Raw genomic sequence first — 23466 nt, forward strand, 5'->3', positions numbered from 1 at the left:
AAAAGACGCTTACTCCTTGGAAGGAAAGTTATGACCAACCTAGATAGCATATTCAAAAGCAGACATTACTTTGCCAACAAAGGTCCGTCTAGTCAAGGCTATGGTTTTTCCCGTGGTCATGTATGGATGTGAGAGTTGGACTGTGAAGAAAGCTGAGCGCCAAAGAATTGATGCTTTTGAACTGTGGTGTTGGAGAAGACTCTTGAGAGTCCCTTGGACTGCAAGGAGATCCATCCAGTCCGTCCTAAAGGAGATCCGTCCTGGGTGTTCACTGGAAGAACTGATGCTGAGGCTGAAACTCCAATACTTTGGCCACCTCATGCAAAGAGTTGACTCATTGGAAAAGACCTTGATGCTGGGAGGGATTGGGGGCAGGAGGAGAAGGGGACGACAGAGGATGAGATGGCTGAATGGCATCACCGACTCGATGGACATCAGTTTGGGTAAACTCTGGGAGTTGGTGATGGACAGGGAGGCCTGGCATGCTGCAATTCATGGGGTCACAAAGAGTCGGATATGACTGAGTGACTGACCTGAACTGAACTTTCGTTTTTTTAATATGTATTTTTAAATAATTTTAAAATAAATATCTTTAATTTTAAAATTTAGTAAGTACTTATAAACCAGTTATACTGGGAAGTGGAGGCTAGTAATTACTCATACTAGAATAGGAAGTTTCATTTTATGATAAGTCTCACTTGAGGATATCTATAGGCGGTCATATCAAAGTTTAGATATATAAATATGTTTCTAGAAAATGGGATTATATCATTCTTTTCTTTAGAAACATCTACACAAAACTAATAATTGTGGCTGGTTCTTGGGTAAAGAAATTGTTTAACTGTTGTCTTTTTGTAATAAGTACATATATTTTCGTTATAATGAAAAACATTTTAAAAGTTCTTACAGTGCAGATTTAAAAGACTGAGACTGACATTCCCTTTTTAAGGAAAATGCCTCGTGTGCGTGCCTTTTCAATAAATAGCTATGAAGTGCACTGTACTAAGAGAACCCCAATGTATTGGGTTGGCAAAAAAACTATTTGGGCTTTTCTGTGAGATCTTATGATAAAACTCAAACAAACTTTTTGGCCAACCCAATAATATTTCTGCCCCAGGGAATCTAAACCTTATTGTCAAGGTTCACAGTCATCTTTATACTAAGTAGCTAATATGTGATAGACTCCTAATTCACGTTTGTTTCATGAATACCTCAATGTACCACCCAAAGTTTTTATTCAGAGTCTCACTTCATAGAAGATTAGCCCTGTTCTGTGCATTTCTCATACCTGGCTCACATTTCATCACTTCTGAAACATACATTTCTCACTTTTCAACAATTCTGAAATTAGAATAGGACTTACCTATAAGTGTGATTCTTTTAAACCTTGTTTCATAGACAATCTGCAGCATTTTCTCTTTTATAATATAAGATGGTATGTCTTAGGTGGACAGTATCTTGGATTGAATGAAATACAATACATATTACGTTTTCTGACTTTAGAAAATACATATGACGATTTAGGCATGTTTCCTCCAAGGTTCAACTGGAAAAAATTTTCATGGGGCCACTCCATTCAGTGATCATTCAAACCTCCAGTAATGAGATGAAATCCACAAGTACTGATTTATAAATGTTAAAACTAACAAGCTACAGCATTGTAAAAACTTGTGTGTTTATGAGGGTTTATTTCTCAAATTTTTCAATTATGATTGAATATCGAACATATTTCCTATTTTGAAACTAATGTTAATGTGTAAGTGTATATAAAAAACCATGTGCATTTCTCAGCATTTATGATACACCTCAAAGATTTTAATATTTTAGTGTTTTAGATGAATCAAAAGTTTAAAAGATCTAAGATATGAAAATGACTAATCTGTATTATAAGAATTGTAAGAAATTATAGAAATACTGGTAAAATCTTACTGAAGAGATTAACTATGAAATCACAATGAAATGTTATGACAAAGACAGGTAAAGAATACTCTAAAAAATTAATAATGACAAAAAGACCAAAATGTCACGAGACTAATAAAATGCAACTCATCAGTTAGGTATAACCTACATTAACTGCATAGTGAAGGAATCACTCTGAGCACTACAATATAAAATATTGAGCACATGAGTTAAAAGATCAAAGACAGAAATATATTTGATTCATAATTATTGACACATACTAGTTCTGTGAATGTTATACCAGATACATCAGGTTTAATCTTATAGTCCTTTTGCATCTCTTAGCCTTTCTCATTCTTTCATATTTTCTCATGGAGAAGTTTTAGCTGATGTGCAAGTTAGGACAAGGGGGCAGGAAGGAAACGGGAAAGCCATCCTTTCAACCCATTACCTATCCCTCACCCTGTCATCCTATGATTGCCAGGGACTCCAAGATTACTTCATTGAGAACCTTCAAGAGCTGCAGTGACCTCCTCTTTCCCCCATCATCCCACACTTTCTTCTTTTCTCGGATCAGGAATGCAGAGTCTGGAAGTATACATGCCCTCTGCTCTTTCATCTGAGCATCCTCACCTCCTCACCCTCACTCAAACCCTAATTCTCCTGCCCAGTGACCATAACAGCGTTACCCACCCCCAGGAAAAAGGGCTAAAGAGCTCGTTTTCCTTTTGTATGCTTTAGAGAATGATCTTAAAACGTGATGAGTTTTCATCACTGTAAAATGAAAATGGAAATTCACTTAAGACTGTGGCAACACTGAACATCTAGAAAGAAAACCAAAATTTTTGAATTTCACAATCAAAGTTATCTTAAGATCTAAAAGACAAAGAAGAGGTGATGACTAAGAAAAATATAGTGCTTTTGTGGCTCTGAGTTTACAGAAATATTCTTGTCAGTTTCTAATAATGTTGTTATTCACCAGAATAATTTTCCACTGACTTATAGGTTCCAGGGGTTTTTTATTTGTTTGTTCAGTGTTTCAAGTGTTACATTTTTATGGACTTTTTCAGTAGAGTGGAAAGGGCACAATGAAAGCCAGACTCATTTAAGTGAGAGCAAGACTGAAATTTACATAAGCAAAACGATTATCTTCAAGAAGATGTTGACCGATTATGTGATAGTATGGACTGCTTTTTCACCCGAAATAATTTCAAGAAGGCCTTCTGAAAACTCTTGTGACACAAGGGATACAAAAAAGGATTGACAAAGGAATTGAACCACTGAAGCCAAAATGTGAACTCGTACACAGCGTTTGAGAGATCTGAGTGTGTGCCATGACATGAACGAATAATTGTGAACAGAGAGTAGGGAGCCCAGCAAACAGCAAAAACACCCAAGAGAATGGCCAGTGACTTGGCTAGTTTCTTGCCTCTGCGCAGCTCAAGATGTTCCCTTTGGTGAAGAGCTAGGGAATCTGAATGGGAGAGAGAGCTCGTTTTGGAAGCGGTTAAACTATTCATCTGGGGTCTTAAGGAAGACAAGAGGCTGCTCTTTCTTCCTGACTTCTCAGAACGAAGGGATGCTGCTGATTCCTCCAGGTTGGAAAGAGATGGCCTCGAAAACAGTCCATTCCTGAATGAGCGTCCACTGCTACTGGAAGGGGCAGAAATGAATCCAGAAAGCCCCCTACTGAGATGACTGCGCTTCCATAGGCTCCAGTAAATATACATGTTGAAATAAGCCACTAGCAAGACTGGGATCACGAATTCGAAGAGTAACGTGAGGGCAAGGATATGCCATTTTTCAAGGAATTCAGGTTTGCAATCCGCCCCCAATTCCTTCCTAGTCTCTGAAACTAGTATTGGCCCATGCACTAAGAAGGCCGCCACCCAGACGGCCACCATCAGAGTCACAGTCTTCAAGGTCCCAGTATGTTGAGCTCTGTAAGACACCTAAAAGAAACCAAATAAATTATTTTTAATACAATGAGCACATGTTGATTGCACAAAGCATACCGTCAGCCCTCTGGAGTTTCCGTGATGTGCACAGTGGAGCTGGTCACTGAATCTGGGTAATGTGATTGGGCCGGGGCAGAGGGTTTGGTTTTGGTGAACCCTGGGCCTAGATGTAGGCTTTCTTACAGTTTAAGGTTAAACATCTGACACTACGGAAAATGTCAAGGTTAATATCTAAAAGAAGAACACAATTTTTCCTAGTCCACAGACACTAATCTGAACTGTTAACTGAAACTTGAGTGAACACGTTCACAGTGCTTTTAACCTGCCAGCTGGGTCGTGAGCAGCATTTTTAACAAATTGGGATAATCAATGTCAGAATGCCTCACACATCATAAGGCTATGTATTGTTTGATGAAACTCTTGCTTTGGGAAAACATTAATAGATATACATAAGAGAGAGAGAAATGTGCATACCAAATCACAGTGTAAAATGCATTTATCACTGAAATCACAGTAAAAAAAGTTTGAAAGACAGAACCTATCCTGCAGTTTATGCTGAGCCTTCCAGGTGGGGTCAAAAAGGACAGAACTCTTACATTCCTCCCACAAGATGATGCACAAAAAGAAAGAGAGTTAAATCAGCTGTAGGAAGAGACTACAGTGTTACGAGCAAAACCTAGCATTTATTTCTACAAACGTATCCACCCAGCAAAAATGGTACTGAAGCAATGGTGGCCAGCCACTTGGGGAGATGTGGCTGTGGTGAGTGCCACGGTCTTTTTTAGGAGTGAAGAATACTCTAAGCCCACTTGAGCACAGGGACAGGCTTCTATCAGGAAAGATGAGATTCTGTGGGGGAGGATTGCTCTCAGATCCCAGGACCTTTGATAGATTCTAAAATCTTAAAGAATATCTTCTATAAGAAATCTAAGATGCCAACTACCTGTATTAGGGGTAACCATGTGACCCAAGACTTTTCCAAGGGGACTTGGAGCAGACAATCTCTCCAAACCCCTTTCAGATCAGTAAGATTTCTTCCAGCCATATTCCATGTTTCTCTGCTTATACTCAAGGGAAAGGAAATGATTTACCCATGACGTGGGAACACACTTCCCTTTTCACCATCTTTCAAGTACCATTTTCTCTGAGTTTTTAAGTCTTGTCCTGAAGTATGTTCTCATTTTTATTAAAAGGGTATAACAGTGCTAAGCACTGTCTTTCTTTAATGGCTTGTATGTGCTGAGGAGGGCTCACCAACGGGCTAGAGGTAAAAGGAGGTTTGTTTAAATTTTTTAAGTTACTTTTTTAGAATTGTTTTTTCCCCCCTTTTTTTTACCCTTTTTCCAAATTACTGGTATTTCTGAGGCTAACCTAAAATGTATATGGTGCTAACCACAAGCTCCCATGTACAGTACATCTTTTTGCCTTCTGCTTCTCATACCACTAATTAATACTTGCACTTAAGTCTAATGATTATGAAGATAGTAACAATACCCAGATGGTCATAAAGCTGCATTTAGTTTTTTAATTGCTTTGTTCAGCCTTTGTAATGATATGGTACAATACGCTGGAAAGTGATCTCTTTTCTGTTATGTATAAGGTCAAATGGAATAACAGACATCCAAGGGAATTGAGATGATGATGCCAGTCTCTTCCCTCATCTCTGGGTAGCATGTTAGACAGATGACAGTTCAAAATTGCTTGAATCCAGGCCCACGCCTCCCTGAAATTCATCCGTGGCCCGCTTCTCACCTTTTACACAATATGTCTATTATTCAGGATGTCTCCTCTTACCCTGCCTCCTTCCCCACTTCCATAAGACATCCAAGCATTCTGTCAGTCAGGTTTCTTTTGTGAGGCAGAGCAGCCCCTGGAACATGCTGGTGTTAATAATGAGATGGGATTGCAGGGCCATTCTAAGTGCTTGTCAGGCATGGCCATTTGCATTGAACCTTCCTTTCCTCGGTTATTGTCAGATTTCCATTTCTCAAGCCCCTCCTGTTACCCTGACCTGTTACGCTGTCTTCTCAACTTTTAGCTACAGCAAGGGCTCTGTTCCCCATGATCACTTCCTACGAGCTCCTGTGGTCTTTGAAGGTTTCCTTCTGGCTTCCTACAGCTGTGCTGGAACTCAGCCAACAGAGGTGCTGGTGCTGCCTGCTCACCCCCATGAGCATTCACACACCGCTGCCTCTAGCACCTGTTACACTTGTCTCTGCCGTGTGCTAGGGACCCGGGTCCAGCTGACCTGGCCCTCACCAAGTTTACAGCCTGCATTGTCAGGGAATTTCTCAGGGCAAGACCAAGAAATAAACCCATCCATTTTTCTCTCTGGGCATCACTCCTCAACTCTCTATAATGTCTAAGCCTTTTTTCTAACTGGGAAAGCCGCCCCTTTCCTTTACACAAACCTGAGGTTCACTCAAGAGCTTGAGCCTGCAATGAAGAAATGTCCCAGTGAACACTAACTAGGAACACTCAGTTGAGATTTAAAAAAAGACACAGAAGGAAAGGAAATGTTTAAAGTACAAATGGTAAAGATAATTAACTGGAGCACTGCTTTTCAAACATTTTGACTGTAACCTCAAGTAAGAAATGCATTTTAAACCCTTAAGGATACTGACAGAAGTATTCATAAAACAGTTCTTACCTTTATTATACACAGGGTACTCTGATTTACTCTAATTTGTAAGTTCTGTTCTACTTGTTTTCGTGTTTTTTCATTCTAAGAAAAAGTGATGTACCAGGCCACTGAACTGACTTCGTGACTCAATAATGAGTTACTGCCTGCAGTTTGAAAAATAGATCATACGCTTCTGGATTGCTAATCCAAACTGATCTGTACTCTCTCCAGAGTTCATCCAGTACAAACTGCAGTGGACTCTGGTGCCAGTGCAGTACTCAATGTCAAGTGTCTGGCTGTCCCACCACATCCCATTCTCTTCTTCCTTGCCATATGGCAGCTCAGCTAGAGAACACACTTCCTGGCTTCCCTTACAATAAGGTAAGGCCATGTGGCTACATTTCACCAGTGAAAGGTGAGTGGAAATGATTGTGTGATTCTGCACTACTTGGTTAAAAGAAAATCCTTTGCCCTGGACTTCTGCCTTCTGCTCTTCTTTTCTGAAGCCTGAAATGACAACAACTTGACTTTGAGCATGCCAAGGAGGTTAATGACTTAGGATGGGGGTCAGCAAACCACTGATCATGGAGCACGTGTGGCCCACCAACTATTTGGATGATAAAGTTTTATTTGAGCAATTGCAACAGAGGTCATAAGTGCCTGCTCTAGAGAGTACAGAGCCTGGGTCCTTGGGTGAGCTGCTGGAGCAGAGCCTTCTAATCTTCCTGAACTGTTCTATGAGAGAGAAATTAACTTCTGCCTTATAGTCTGAGTCTCAGCATTTTGGAATCTCTTTGTAATGGTATTTTATCCTATCCTTATCCAATGCGCCCTCCCAGTCCTGTCTGCCTCCAAGATGCACAGCTCTCCCAGGACAGAGCTGTCCCTAGCCTCTCAATGCCTCCAGCACCACACTTAGTCCCTTTGTTTATGGATCCATTTCCACATTAGACTGTTATGTTCCTCAAAAAAAAAAAAAAAGACTGCAGATTCAGTGCTGTATTCTAGTCCTTAACAAAATCCCTGTCACAAAATCATTCCCTATACATTTAGGTCCCTGGGACTCGGGAGTGAAGGAAGTTTCCCATCAAGGCCTCAAACTCTTCAGATCACTGTCCCATTATTTCTGTGGCCTCCTCCCATCCTTCATCCTTCCTAACATCAATCTTATTCTCTCCCTTGTTGCTGATAAATTTAGCTTGCTTAAGAACTGTCATGAACTAATTGATGAGACTATTCCAGATCTTGGTTAGTTCAGACTTGCTTGGCCTGGGTCCTAAACTGGCACTGGTTAGTTCACTGGTATAGCCTGTGGCTTCCCTGTACACTGTTTTTTCCTTTGGTCATTCAAACTTAATTTCCTCATGAAACGCAGAAGTCTGGGAGTCTTTCTACCTGCCCACCAAGTTCAATCGTGAAGAACACATTTAGGTCTCAAGTTTTCTAAGGAGTTGAACAGATAAACCTACTGTGAGACTCATGCATATCCAACCTACTACAGACTCAGTTTACCACTTCTTACAACTTGCCTTGGATTCTGTTGGACATTTTCCGATTCTCATTGGACACAGGGGAGTGACTTAACCAAACACACAGAAAGTGTTCACTAACAGCCAGTGAGAATTTAGTGCCAACAAAAGGGTAATCAGGCTTCTCTAAGGTTGGTCAATTAAACAAACAGACAAAAATTCTTGCTTAGGGACCCAAAATTTATAAAATTTACAAATATCTAATCTTCTAAGCAGGATAAATTAATGTTTTGACTTACAGCATTTGAGACTGACTGGTATCGATCAAAGCTGATGAGTACGATGTTATACACAGATGCTGTACACAAAAGATAGTCAGTAGTGAGCCAAAAGACACAAATGTTATTTTCAAACTTCCAGCTGAAGAGCTTGTGAGGGATGAATAAAGGAATGGAGATCACACCTGCATGGGGGGAAAAAATGAAGGTTAAAAAATATAGCACGTATCAATGAATACAAAGAGACGCAAACACGACACAATGAACTATCTGAAATGACCAGACCTGCTTGATTATAATTTAGAAATTCATGGTATTTCATCAACAAATTCAGTACTGATCTCTTACATGTTCTTTAAATGTCATTTTAAAAATAGCTGTCACAAACATCATACCTTCAATGGCTCCTTATTACTTTCCAAATTAAGTTCAGGTCCCAACATGTTTTGTGTTCATGATCCAACCCAGACAGGATGGACCGCCCTTCCCCTAAACACATCTCACATTGCCACATCTTTTTGCTTTTGCCAAGAACGTTCTTCTTCCTTGAAGATCTCTCTTCTACAGAGAAGTCTATTTAACTCCTTCTCATTCTTCACTTAGTGTAAAAGAAAATGATATCTTTCTTATCATCTTTATTGGAACTTCCTAGGTAGAAGTGACCCTTTGTCACCTGCCCTCTCCTGGCACCTCAGTCATCTCTCCCTCTCTCGTATACAGACACATCCTACTTTATAACATTGTCACGTGTTAAGATTGGGACCATGTTGGAAGTCGGTCTTCGTATTTTTCACAACATCTAGAACTGACTAATGGCGCACACATTTAACTCAAATAAATTAATAACAGCTAATAGGTATTGTACAATTGCCATATGCCAGACACTGTCCTGTGTGCATTACGTATATCATCTCATCTAACTGTCATAGAAACTCTGTAAGGTAGGGATTGCTGCTAAGTCACGTCAGTCGTGTCCGACTCTGTGTGACCCCATAGATGCACAGCCCACCAGGCTCCTGTCCCTGGGATTCTCCAGGCAAGAACACTGGAATGGGTTGCCATTTCCTTCTTCAGTGCATGAAAGTGAAAGTGAAGTTGCTCCGTCATGTTTGACTCTTCACAACCCCATGGACTGCAGCCCACCAGGCTCCTTCATCCATGGGATTTTCCAGGCAAGAGGTAGGGACAGTGTGAGAGAAAAAACCCTCTGCTATTCCTCCACTCCTGGCTCACTCCTCTTCACCCTTGTTGTTGTTCAGTCACTAAGTCATGTCTGACTCTTTGCAACCCCATGAACTGCAGCAACTCAGGCTCCTGTGTCCTCCACTGTCTCCCAGAGTTTGCTTAAATTCATGTCCATTGAGTCAGTGATGCTATCTAGCTGTCTCATCCTCTGCTGCCCCCTTCTCCTTTGGCCTTCCATCTTCCCCAGCATCACAGTCTTTTCAAAGAGTTGGCTCTTCACATCAGATGGCCAAAGTATTGGAGCTTCGGCTTCAGCATCCGCCCTTCCAGTGAATATTCAGGGTTGATTTTCTTTAGTATTGAGTTGTTTGATCTTCTTGCAGTCCCAGAGACTCTCAAAAGTCTTCCCAACACGACAATTCAAAAGCATCAATTCTTTCGCACTCGGTTCATGGTCCGACTCTCACATCCGTACATGGCTATTGGAAACAACAGAGCTTTGACTGTATGGACCTTTGTTGACAGTGATATCTCTTCACCCTATCTGACCTCAAATACACCACACCCACACCCACACCCTCAGATCCTTGCGTGGGTATCCTGACATGCAGCACACTTCCCTGCTGTTTACTCAAGGCTCCTTCTGTTTACTCAAGTGAATCTTCCTCAGAGAGCCCCACCCCTGAAGTTAACACTGTAACCTCTACCTCCAACATACTTCCTCCCCACTATGTTTTTCTCAGTAGCAAATGATCACCCTCTAAAATGTCATGTAATTTTATTTATTTATTTATATTGTTTATTGTCTGTCTCCCCACCCATGTTCCCCGAAAAAGTACAAGCACCATGAGGGCAGGGATTTTTTTTTTTTTTTTTACTGTATTTTCCCTGATATATCCCCAGCACCTAAAAGGGTGCCTGGTTCAAAATAAATCAGTATCGGATGAATGAGTAGATGAAAATGGGGAAGTCTATTTTCATTAAAAATTGCTGTCAATCCTGTATAGCCCCTTCTTTCTGAAGCCAGTTAAGAAGCTACATCTTGTGGAAAGTGGAAGGGAGATTCAAGAGGAGGGGACATATATATAGCTATGACTGATTCATATTGATATATGGCAGAAAAGTGAAAGTGAAGTCACTCGGTCATGTCTGACTCTTTGTGACCCCATGGATTGTAGCCTACCACACTCCACTGTCCATGGGATTTTCCAGGCAAGGGTACTGGAGTGGGTTGCCATTTCCTTCTCCAGAGGATCTTCTCGACCCAGGGATCAAACCTGGGTCTCCAACACAGTATTGTAAAGCAATTATCCTCCAATTAAAAATAAAGTTAAAAAAAAAAAAACAAAACTGCATCTTCCATGAGAAGATGACAGTCAAAAGGTAGAGGGGAAGCTGAAAGCCCTAGTGAATTCTTTGGACCAACAGAGCAGTGTGTGGATAACAGTGATTGTATTGAGGGTGCTATGGACTGAACGTTTGTGTCACCCTCCCCCAAAATTCACATGCTGAAGCCCGAATCCCCAGAGTGATAGGGCCTATAAGGGGGTAATTAAAGTTAAATTAGGTTGTAAGGGTAGAGCCCTAATCCAACAGGCTTAGTGTTCTTAGAGGAAGAAACACCAGGAAGCTCACTCGCTCACTGTCTCTCAAGGCCAGATGAGGATGAAGCAAGATGGCAGCCATCTACAGGCCAGGAGGAGAGCCCTCACCAGGCACCAAATCAGCTGGCACCTGGGATGTCCTAGCCTCCTGAGCTCTGAGAGAGTGAACTGCTATAAAGTTACTCAGACTGTGGTGGTTCTGTTGGGGCAACCCAAGCTGACTAACACAGAGGGAAAGAGAAGAGTCCGGACCTGAGGCCTCAAGGCACCAGCACACTTCACTCTGTTACACTTCGCTTTGTTGCACTTCACGGATACTGCATTTATTATGAATGGAAGGGTCATGGCAACCCTGCATCGAGCAGAGTCGGGCAGCGGTATTTCTTCCAATAGCCTTCGCTTCTTTTGCGTCTCTGTGTCACATTTGCTACTTCTCACAATATTTTTATTTTTTTATTATTATGTTTGTTGTGGTGATCTTTGACATTACTGTTTTAATTGTTTTGGAGCTCCATGAACTTTGCCCAAATAATTCAGTGAGCTTCATAAATGTGTGTGTTCTGACTGCCTCACCAGCCTGCCATTTCCTTGTCTCCTCAGGTTTCCCTATTCCATGAGACATAACAACATTGCAATTAAGCCGATTAATAAGCCTAGAATGACCTGTAAGTATTCAAGGGAAAGGAAGAGCCAACGAATATGGCAAATTTCAGTGTTGTCTCATTTTAGGAAATTGCCACAGGCACCCCAGCTTTTAGCACCCACCACCCTGATCAGTCAGCATCCATCAACATCAAGGCAAGACCTTCCCATGAGCAAAAAGATTATGACTGTGTTAAGGCTTGGAAAATGGTTAGCATTTTTTACCACAGAATATTTTTGAATTAAGGTGTGGACATTATTTTTTTAGACATAATGTTATTGCACGCTTAGTAGACTGCAGCTATACCTTTTACATGCACTGAGAAACCAAAAAATTCATGTGACTCTTATTTTGATTTTTGCTTTATTGCAGCAGTCTGGAACTGAACCCACAATACTTCTGAGTTATACTAAAGATAGACTTTGCCATCCTGAAAATGTGGTTCAGACTCTGTCATCAACAATAACCTTTTGCCTTGAAGATCCTGTCTGGATCACCCATCATGTGCTTTGTAGCCCATACATACCCACACAAATGTAGATATGAAAAAGGTACCCATAGATGGAAGCATTGGTCATGTGATAATTTAGTGGCTCAGATGGTAAAGCATCTGTCTACAATGTGGGAGACCCAGGTTCAAGCCCTGGGTTGGGAAGATCCCCTGGAGAAGGAAATGGCAGTCCACTCCAGTACTATTGCCTGGAAAGTCCCATGGACAGAGGAGCCTAGTAGGCTACAGTCTATGGGGTTGCAAAGAGTCGGTCACGACGGAGCGACTTCACTCACTCACTCATAGATTCCTCAATAAACCTTTCCTTTTCAACTAAATTCAGCCTAGGAAGCTGCTCAGGTGGCAAAAATTTTAAGAAATTACTTCTATAGGAGTCCAGTTCAAAAACCTGTGATAAAGAGGACATTCAGCCAGAAAGCCCACCATTTGGAGCACATGATGCTCTAACCTGCACTGGCATCACCACATGGATGTGGAGCTCTGGATCTCATGACCCTAAATATTAAGAACTGCTATCTTACAGCTACAGAAAATCTCTCATAAGGCCCATCTTGGCCCACCACCACCACCGTGAGGTCCTATAGGCTCAGAGCTAAAAAGACACACTTCCGAGCATGGCAAAGGAGAAGGAACAGCATTAACACAAAACTCAGATCTAGTTACAAAATGCTCTCGAAGACGCTGCCAAGCCCTGTGTTGTCATGGTGACTACTGCATTAGATCAGTGGACCTCTGGATGGAGCTGGCAGGGGGCAGGGAAAATGTGAAGGATGAGACCAGCTGATTAAGAGAGATTCTGGCCTGTGTCCAGCTGCTGTCATCAGGAGCAAAGCCATTTCTTTTCCCATCCACCTGACGATAGAGGAGGACCGCCAGGACTGCTGAGTCATCACATCTGCAGGGACATTTCTCAAAGAGGAACCACAGATTGTGATGCTCAAGACCACAATGGTAGGCCTGCCATGATGCTGACCCTGGGCCTTATACAGAGGCACTCTGTTCTTGTCTAGAACCATCTTCATTCAAAAGCTTCAGGCCTCAGTCTTTCTCCCTTGGATATATTTTTACCCCATCCCTTCTGACCATGAGGTATACAAGTCCGTCCTTCCTTTGGAATAGTCAAAATACATCATCCATTTTAAATGTTGAGTATCATCTAAAAGTTGTACAGCTCTGTGAAGAAGGAGGGGGATACATATATTTATAATAGAATATTCTCTGTTCATATAAATATACTCGTGTATTTATCTGTGCAGGCTTCCCTTGTGGCTCAGAGGGTAAAGCATCTGCCTACAATGCAGGAGACCCGGGTTTGATCCCTGGGTCGGGAAGATCCCCTGGAGAAGGAAATGGCAACCCACTCCTGTACTTTTGCCTGGAAAATCCCATGGACGGAGATGCCTGGTAGGCTACAGTCTATGGGGTCACAAAGGGTCAGACACGACTGACTTCACTTTCACTTTATCTGTTTATGTGAGCATAAAGGGCTTCCCTGGTGGCTCAGCAGTGAAGAACCCGCCTGTCAATGTAGGAGATTTGGGTTCAATCCCTAGGTCAGGAAGAACCCCTGGAGAAGAAAATGGAAACCCATTCCAGTATTCTTGCCTGGAAAAATCCCATGGAACAGAGGAGTCTAGCAGGCTACAGTCCATGGGGTCACAAAGAGTCGGACGTGACTGAGCAACTGAGCACACACCCTTGCACATGTGAGCAAAGAGAGTGATGTGGAAGGATCTGTATCAAGTTGTTGGTGTTGGTTACCTGGAGGGGCAGAACTGAGGAGAAAAATGAGACTGCTGCATGTTTTTAATGCTTCTATATTCGTTCTCCACTTTTTTCTGTGATCCTGTCATTTCTATACCTGGATTCCTAAGTCAATGTTTCCAACTAGAGATTCCCTCCAAAACTTTTATCATTGCAATATCAGAAGCATAAACTGCTTTCCCAAATGCTCCCTATTTCTCTGAGGAATGTCATACTTCTCTCGTCTCCAGAACTGGGTCTTTAACACGTCTTTCTCCTGCCTGACAACCCCACCCCCATTGCATCTCGCCTCCTAAACTTATTTCCACTCTTACCCTCGTTGGCAAAGTAATGTCTCTGCTTTTTACTTAAAGCAGAGTCATTACCTTGCCAACACATTTCTGTCTAGTCAAGGCTATGGTTTTTCCAGCAGTCATGTATGGATGTGAGAGTTGGACTATAAAGAAAACTGAGTGCCGAAGAATTGATGCTTTTGAACTGCAGTGTTGGAGAAGACTCTTGAGAGTCCCTTGGACTGCAAGGAGACCCAACCAGTCAATCCTAAAGGAAATCAGTCCTGAATATTCATTGGAAGGACTGATGCTGAAACTCCAATACTTTGGCCACCTGATGGCAAGAACTGACTCCTGGGAAAAGACCCTGATGCTGAGAAAGACTGAAGGCAGGAGGAGAAGGGGACAACAGAGGATGAAATGGTTGGATGGCATCACTGACTCAATATACATGTGTTTGAGCAAGCTCCAGGAGTTGGTGATGGACAGAAAAGCCTGACATGCTGCAGTCCATGGGGCTGCAAAGAGTTGGACTGACTAAGTGACTGAACTGACCCTTGCTCAGAGCCTCACTGCTGATTTCTGCCAGGGTCACTGCAAGATTCTCAGAAACCAAGCCACCCCCTGCTCCAGCTTCTCCCACCTCCTACATCTCTTCTGATGCCTCTAATGTGAAGCTTCAACCCAGTTACTCAGTTAAATGTCACATTGCCTTCTGAATAAGCTCCAATCCAGACTCACACTAGTATTCAAAGGCCTTCATTGTATAGATTCCAACTATTCCATCTTCACCCTTTGCTGTTCTCATATAGCCCATTTGCACACAAGCCAGCCTGGAGCTTACACTTAGAAAGCTATATGCAATGATTTTCTATCAGCATATCGCTGTTGATTCTTGGAATTCTCTGCCCTCCCCATCTCTGCCTATGGAAATTATTCCCATCCCCTAACATTCATTTTGGAGGCCACTATTCTCTAACAAAGGCAATGGCACCCCACTCCAGTACTCTTGCCTGGAAAATCCCATGGAGGGAGGAGCCTAGTGGGCTGCAGTCCATGGGGTCGCTAGGAGTCGGACACGACTGAGCGACTTCACTTTCAATTTTCACTTTCATGCATTGGAGAAGGAAATGGCAACCCACTCCAGTATTCTTGCCAGGAGAATCCCAGGGATGGGAGAGCCTGGTGGGCTGCCGTCTATGGGGTCGCACAGAGTCGGACACGACTGAAGCAACTTAGCAGCAGTAGCGGCAGCATCCTCTAACAAAATGTGTTCCCCTTGCCACCCACCAACCGCTCCCTGCCACCCACCTCTGAATGCCTATAACACTTCGTAGGTCTTTGTAGGTTCTCATATCAATTTGTCCTGTTAGTCATTTCTGAACTTCTCTTATCTACTGTACTATTTTGAAGGCTTATTAAAGAAACAGATTAACCTAGTCCTGTCTATATCTCCTCATCATCTATTTGCACTTGGTACTTAACAGTACTTATACATGGTAGGTACTCTACTAACATTTGTGAACTTGGTTTGAGTTGACATTTGTCTACAGAGAGATCAAGAGTGAAAAGACTAACACAAGTTGAGCAATCACTATGTTCTAGGCACTAAACTTAAGTGTTCTGTTAGTCTTGCTCCATTTTAACATAATTGTAAGTGTTTATGTAGCTATACACAATAACAAATTAAGAGGTCCTATAAAACAATATCAGCAGTAGACACTTCTGCATATTTACTTATTATTACAAGGATATGCACTTCCCTGGTGGCTCAGCTTGTTAAGAATTCACCTGCAATGTGGGAGGCCTGGGTTCAATCCCTGGGTTGGAAAGATCCCCTGGAGAAGGGAAAGGCTACCCACTCTAGTAATCTGGCCTGGAGAATTCCATGGACTGTACAGTCCATGGGGTCACAAAAAGTCAGACACAACTGAGTGACTTTCACTATTTACTCACTATTATAAGGATTGTGGAAAATGATCATCAGGCAGTAAGAAATTATGAAGTGCACATTTTCAAAGAATGATTACTTTGATTTCTATGATCTTATAGTTATTTAACACTATGATAGCATATCATATGCAAAGTAGGTTAGTGTTGGGTGTACTTTACAACATGCTATGATATATCATATCATAAAATAATATCAGCTATACTATTTGACCTGAACATCCTATTTTCTGATTGTCCCAATTACCAGTATATGCATCATTTCCTATAACTCTAACACTGTGATATTAAAGAAACTATGCTTACTTAAAAAGGAATACTTATAAACCTAAACATGCAAGGAAAATAGCTCCAGAAACAAAAATAACTCTTAGATTAAAGCAATACTGGACTTATTTTTATTCCATAAAAAGACACTCTTTTTAGAGGAAAATTCCCCTACAAACCTTATTTACATATATATATCATTCCCATATAGTACCATACAGCCTCCCCTGAATTTAAATCCTTAAACTTTTTATTTCTAATAGTACCCAATTTTATACAGTCCTTTGAAATAATAAAAGCTCATTTTATGTTTTTAGAAATAAATTATAATCGAGAAAGATTATCTTAAATAAATATATGTAACTTACCAACAAAGAAGTCCGAAATGGCCAAGTTAAGGAAAAAGTAATTACTTCGATGTCTAAGATTTTTGTCCACCACAAAAGCTAAAATGACCACAGCATTTCCTAGCATTATAGCAAAAGCTAGTAAGCTCATTAAAAATGCTAAAGCAATGTTTGAAAAAGAATTTATGTCATTACTAGCTGTCCTCACATCAGAAGAATTTGTGTCATTAGCAAATGGCATCACATGAGAAGAATTTGCGCCATGAGTAGACATGACATCAAACTTACTACAGCGAACTAAGCCAGCCAGACAATTCTGACAAGTGTCTTCTCCAGTCGAATACCTAAAAGATATAGTCTCCTACACATAACAACATTTTAAAAAAGTCTAATGCTGATCTCATAGTACTTCCTGATTCTTGATAAAAGCAAACTTGTGGTAACAGTTTCCTCTTAACTGACACTGAAGAAGTGTTTCCAAAGACAGTGAAAGGTTTTATCTTAAACATTTTGATGTAACTCATCTATTTCCCATTAATAGAACAATATTATATGAAATATAATTGATACACTCTATAGGTAAGAAATTGGGCTCAGATGAGAAGATACAGATCCAGTTAAATGTCCCCTTCTGACCAAGATATAATATCAGGGGCTGAATTCACCATCGCAGCTGAAACAGTGAAAAAAAATGGACAAAATTTATGAAACTGTAGTTTTTGAGGCACTGGACATCAGGAAATGAAGAATATTGATCCCTGAGAGAAGAGGAGAAAATGAGGAGAGCCCCGCAGTTGCCCCAGCTCACTGTCTTGAGAATTCTTCCAGGGCACGGAGCAGAGAAGGGTACCCAGGGGAAGCCCAGCAAATTCCCTGAGATAGGGAGGGTAAGCTGAGAGTTGGGCAGTGCCTGACAGAACTCTGAGCTGGGGAGCTGAAGAGGGCCCTCCTCAAGCATTCACCAGGACACTGACCAGCACAGAGTGTGAGGAAACGTCCTCAGACAGGAAGAGGAGCCACTCAAAAAGATTAAAAATACCCAGGAGTCACAGGGAGCCAGTTACAAACTTTGTTCCCACCAGTTAGACACAAAATCTCAATTCATGAGGCATTGAGTAATATTACATATTTAGAAAGGTCTTCCCTCAGTAGTCAGAAATAGGTAGCCCCTTACTGAATACTGCTAGAATCCTGCCTCACAAATCTTAAAAGCAAAACCTTAGAGGATCAAACTAGTTCCAAGTGACTTAACTGTAGCTCAAGAGTATTTGTAGAACATAAAAATATCCAGTCCCCAACAAGGTAAAATTTATACCATCTGAAATCCAATTAAGAATAATCAAACATGCCAACAAGCAGGCAATAACACCCATAATGCAGAGAAAAATCAATCACTGAAACCCATAACTGACACAAATGCAAAGACATTAAAGCGGTTATTCTAGCTGTATTCCATATTTTTAAACAGATATATACAGATACAATTTTTAAAAAACAGGATGGTAGAGTAGAAGGATGTGAACCCATCTTCTCCTGTGAAATCTCCAAAATTGCAACTAAGCTCTGAACAACCATCGACAGTAGAATGTTGGATCCACCAAAAAAAGATATCCCATTTCCAAGGGCAAAGGAGAAGCCCCAACCAGACAGTAGGAGGGGCGAAATCACATTTAGAATCAAACCCCATAGAGATTTCTTCAAGAAAATTAGAGATACCACGGGGACATTTCATGCAGAGATGGGCACAATAAAGGACAGAAATGGTATGGACCTAACAGAAGCAGAAGATATTAAGAAGAGGTGGCAAGAATACACAGAAGAACGGTACAAAAAAGATCTTTGTGACCCAGATAACCACAATGGTGTGATCACTCACCTAGAGCCAAACATCCTGGAGTGTGATGTCAAGTGGGCCTTAGGAAATATCACTAAGAACAAAGCTAGCGGAGGTGACGGAATTCGAGTTGAACTATTTCAAATCTTAAAGGATGATGCTGTGAGAGGGCTGCACTTAATATACCAGCAAACTTGGCAAACTCAGCAGCGGCCACAGGATTGTAAAAGTTCAGGTTTCATTCCAATCCCAAAGAAAGGCAATGTTAAAGAATGTTCAAACTACCACAGAATTACATTCATCTCACACACTAGCAAAGTAATGCTGAAAATTCTCTAAGCCAGGCTTCAATAGTACATGAACCAAGAATTTCCAGATGTTCAAGCTGGATTTAGAAAAGGCAGAGCAACTAGAGATCAAATTGCCAACATCCACTAGATCATAGAAAAAGCAAGAGAACTCCAGAAAAACATCTATTTCTGCTTCATTGACTATGCTAAAGCTTTTGACTGTGTGGATTACAATAAACAGTGGAAAATTCTGAAAGAGATGGGAATACCAGACCACCTTATTTGCCTCCAGAGGAATCTGTATGCAGGTCAAGAAGCAACAGTTAAACCAGATGTGGAACAACAGACTGGTTCCAAATTGGTAAAGGAGTCCGTCAAGGCTGTATATTGGCACTCTGCTTATTTAACTTATATGCACAGTACATCATGCGAAATGCCAGGCTGGATGAAGCACAAGCTGGAATCAAGGTTGCTGGGAGAAATATCAATAACCTCAGATATGCAGATGACACCACCCCTATGGCAGAAAGTGAGGAGGAACTAAAGAGCTTCTTGATGAAAGTGAAAAAGGAGAGTGAAAAAGCTGGCTTAAAATTCAACACTCAGAAAATTAAGATCATGGCATCTGGTCCCACCACTTCATGGCAAATAGATGGGGAAACAATGACAGACTTTATTTTCTTGACCTCCAGAATCACTGCAGATGGTGACTGCAGCCATGAAATTAAAAGATGCTTGCTCCTTGGAAGAAAAGCTATGACCAATCTAGACAGCGTATTAAAAAGCAGAGACATTACTTTGCCGACAAAGGTCCCTCTAGTCAAAGCTATGGTTTTTCCAGTAGTCATGTATGGATGTGAGAGTTGGACTATAAAGAAAGCTAAGTGCCAAAGAATTGATGCTTTTGAACTGTGGTGTTGGAGAAGACGCTTGAGAGTCCCTTGGACTACAAGGAGATCCAACCAGTCCATCCTAAAGGAGATCAGTCCTGGGTGTTCACTGGAAGGACTGATGCTGAAACTCCAATACGTTGGCCACCTGATGTGAAGAACTGACTCATTGGAAAAGACCCTGATGCTGGGAAAGATTGAAGGCAGGAGGAGAAGGGGGCGCCAGGGGATGAGATGGTTCAATGGTATCACCGACTCAATGGACATGAGTTTGAGCAAGCTCCAGGAGTTGGTAATAGACAGGGAAGTCTGGTGTGCTGCAGTCCATGGGGTCATAAACAGTCGGACATGACTGACTGACTGAAGTGATAACAGATATAAAGGGCTTCCCTGGTAGCTCCCCTGAAAAGAATGTGCAATGCAGGAGACCCCAGTTCAATTCCTAGGTTGGAAGGTCTGCTGGAGGAGGGCATGGCAACCCACTCCAGTATTCTTGCCTAGAGAATCTGCATGGACAGAGGAGTCTGGCGGGCTACGGTCCATGGTGTGGCAACGAGTCAGACACAACTGAGTGACTAAACACATAGATAAAAAAGATATTTTTAAAAGACCCAAATGAAACTTCTAGAAATGAAAACTGAAATGTATGAACTAAAGATTAATGACAGATCAGAAATTGTGGAAGAAAGGATCATGAACATGAACACAGAGCAATATAAACTACTCAAAGTGAAAAATGGATGTAAAAGAGAGTTTTTTTTTAAATTTAACAGAGCTTTACTACACTGTAGAACAACTTCAAGTGACTTAATATATACCTACAGGAGTCCCTGTAGGAAAGTAGAAAAGAGGGAACATAAGGGAAAAAATTGCAGAAATCATGGCCAAAAGTTTTCTTCATTTGATGAAAACTATAAGCCAAGAAGTACAGTGAAATTTAAACACAAGAAACTTGGTGAAAACTGAACAAAGCACATCAAATCAAACCCTTAAAAACCAGTGTTTTAAGAAAAAGTCTTAAAAGCATCCAGAGGAGGAAAATTACATACAAAATTAAAAAATATATGGGTGGCAACAGATTTCTCATCAGAAACAATGTAAGCAAGAAGATACTAGTCAACATCTTTCAAGGGCTGAAAAAAAAATCAACTTAGAATTCTGTACCTAATAAAAACAACTTTCAAAAAAAAGTTGAAATAAAGAGTTTTTCAGATGTATAAAAGCTGAAAGGATTCACTATCAGGAAACTAGCACTACAAGAAATGTGAAAGGAAGTTCTTCAGGCAGAGGAAAATAGATCCAAATGGAAATAGGAATCTATACAAAGGAAAGAACAGAAATGGAAGTTTTCTTGCTTGTTTCCCCTAAATAGAAGTAAGGTACTAAGGAATAAGGCTGCATTTTGTTTCATTTTGTCTTATTATTTTTTATTTAAGTATGATATATACGACCAAAGTACATAAATCACAACTGTATAAAGTATACACATCATAGATGTGTAACTGATTAATTTTTATAAATCGAACATAGCCCTGGAACTACTACCCCAGGCAGGAAACAAAGCACCTTGGGAACTTCCCTGGAGGTTGAGACTGGGTGGTCCAGTGGTTGAGACTACACACATCCAATGCAGGGGGCTTGGATTCCATCCCTGGTCAGGGAGCAAAGATCCCACATGGCATGACCTAAATAAATAAAGGAGAAATTTTTTAAAAAGAAGCAAGCACCTCAAAAATTCCTTTACCTAGTCAGTCAACCCTGTGGGTAAAGCTGTCTTGACATTTACAATCATAAATTAATTATGCCCATTTTTGTATTTTATAAATGAAACTGTTCAAAATTTACATTAAAATACTTCATATACTCTATATGACATGATTAAATTATAAGAAACTTGTATTAATATATTTAATATATTCTACCCCAGTATAATTTGTTAATTTCATTTGCAGTGCTTCTAAATTTACTAAAGTGAAGAAAAAAAGAATTGGCTACATTTCCCCTTTTCTTATAATTTCAATGGAAGGGGGAAAAAAAAAACTATTTTTTCTTACTTGGTAACTGTAAGCTGAGCCTGGAGCTTCCTTATTGGACAAATCTACTTCATATGTATTCATTAGGTAACCACTTCAAAAACCTACAGTAGGATCTGGGTAATAAAAGAGGATATATACCTCAGAACCTGCATATCTTTCGAATATATATAGTTTTCCAAAGGAAAGAGACTGATGAAGGAAGAAGCAAACTGGTTCTTCCCATTCCATCTCATTCCTCTTACCTCACACTTGGTACAAACTTAGAATGAATTTAGCCTTCCAGCTACATCTCTTGATATCAAGGTCCTCCGTTCGCTGCCCATGCAGGCAACAATAAGGAAAATAATATCACATACCACTGACTTATTTTACTTATCAATCCAAAAGTAGTAGGTTAATAGAGGGGTTCTCTGGCGGCTCCAATGGTGAAGAATCCACCTTCAATGAAGGAGACCCAGGTTCGATCCTTGGGTCTGGAAGATCCCCTGGAGAAGGGACTGGCTACCCACTCCAGTATTCTTGCCTGAAGAATCCCATGGACAGAGGAACCCAGCAGGCTACAGTCCATGGGGTCCCAAAGAATGAGACATGACTGAAGGACTAGGCACAGGTTAATAGAAAATTGGCATGGATAACCAACACACTTGCTTAAGAAGACGGCCATGACAAAGAACCAAGGGACTGATATACAAACCTCCAGCACTGGGTTTTGCAACATAAGGTGAGGGGAATTAAAAATAGGCTTTTGTGAGATAGATGATTACACTTTTGTGGTGAAATTAAGGGGGAAGAGTTTATCTTTTACAGGAATTTACAAACAAGTCCCCCCTACCTCATCAAAATTTTCTTTCTCAGTGGTGGTTAATCCCTAAAACTAGAGCTACCATTAAGAATCCCAAGAGTTGGACACAACTGAAGTGACTTGGCATGCACGTATAGTTGATTTAGTGTTAATGTTTAATTTATTCTGTATAGCAATGTGACTGTTATACACAGATATACATATAAAAGTTACAGATATATATACAGATACAAAAAGATACAGATTTATATTAAAAGTTATATCTTTTTCATATTCTTTTCCATTATGGTTTATCACAGGGTATTGAATGTAGTTCACTATGCTCTACTGTGGGACCTTATTGTTTAGGATTATCATATCTTGTGCCAGCCATATAGACCAACCCAGTGAGTTAACCAGAGGGACCTTCATTAGGGAGAAATATTTGGATTAAAGTAATGATAAGTGGAAGAAAATTGAAATTATTGCTAAGGGGAAGTTAGCTAATCAATAGGTGTTACAAAAGGCAAAGTCTAATAAATTTTGGTACCTTAAGAGAAGCATAGAGCAAGAGAATATTATTCTCTTAGTTTTAACTCAGATGCCCTTTGGGTGAAGGACTCATTTATCAAAATATTCTCTTTTGAATAATCAAGAAGTAAGCAGAATAGCCAACCCAGTGAACATACATATACACATTTGTGAGAGTGGTCTGTGTCCTCATGATGGATGAACGAAATGTCTGACCGTAACCATATGAACAATACGAAGGTGGCTATGTCTTTTGGTTACTATTTCATAGGATAGAGCTATTATGGAAGACCTGAGTTAGGAAGAAAATAAAGGGAATATATATCCACACTGA

General features: G+C 40.7%; 1 protein-coding gene across 1 annotated transcript; it reads right to left on the minus strand.

The window, feature by feature from the left end:
* Positions 1 to 2898: 2898 nt before the first annotated feature.
* HRH4 (histamine receptor H4) lies at positions 2899 to 17125 on the minus strand. The gene is made up of 3 exons (XM_004020464.5): positions 16792 to 17125; positions 8249 to 8412; positions 2899 to 3851 (listed from the first exon to the last, which is right to left on the minus strand). The coding sequence occupies exons 1-3, from the start codon at positions 17042 to 17044 to the stop codon at positions 3051 to 3053; spliced, it is 1218 nt and encodes a 405-aa protein (XP_004020513.3). The 5' UTR covers positions 17045 to 17125; the 3' UTR covers positions 2899 to 3050.
* Positions 17126 to 23466: the final 6341 nt, after the last annotated feature.

Source organism: Ovis aries, chromosome 23 (assembly GCF_016772045.2).
Source record: "Ovis aries strain OAR_USU_Benz2616 breed Rambouillet chromosome 23, ARS-UI_Ramb_v3.0, whole genome shotgun sequence".
Lineage (NCBI taxonomy): Eukaryota > Metazoa > Chordata > Mammalia > Artiodactyla > Bovidae > Ovis > Ovis aries.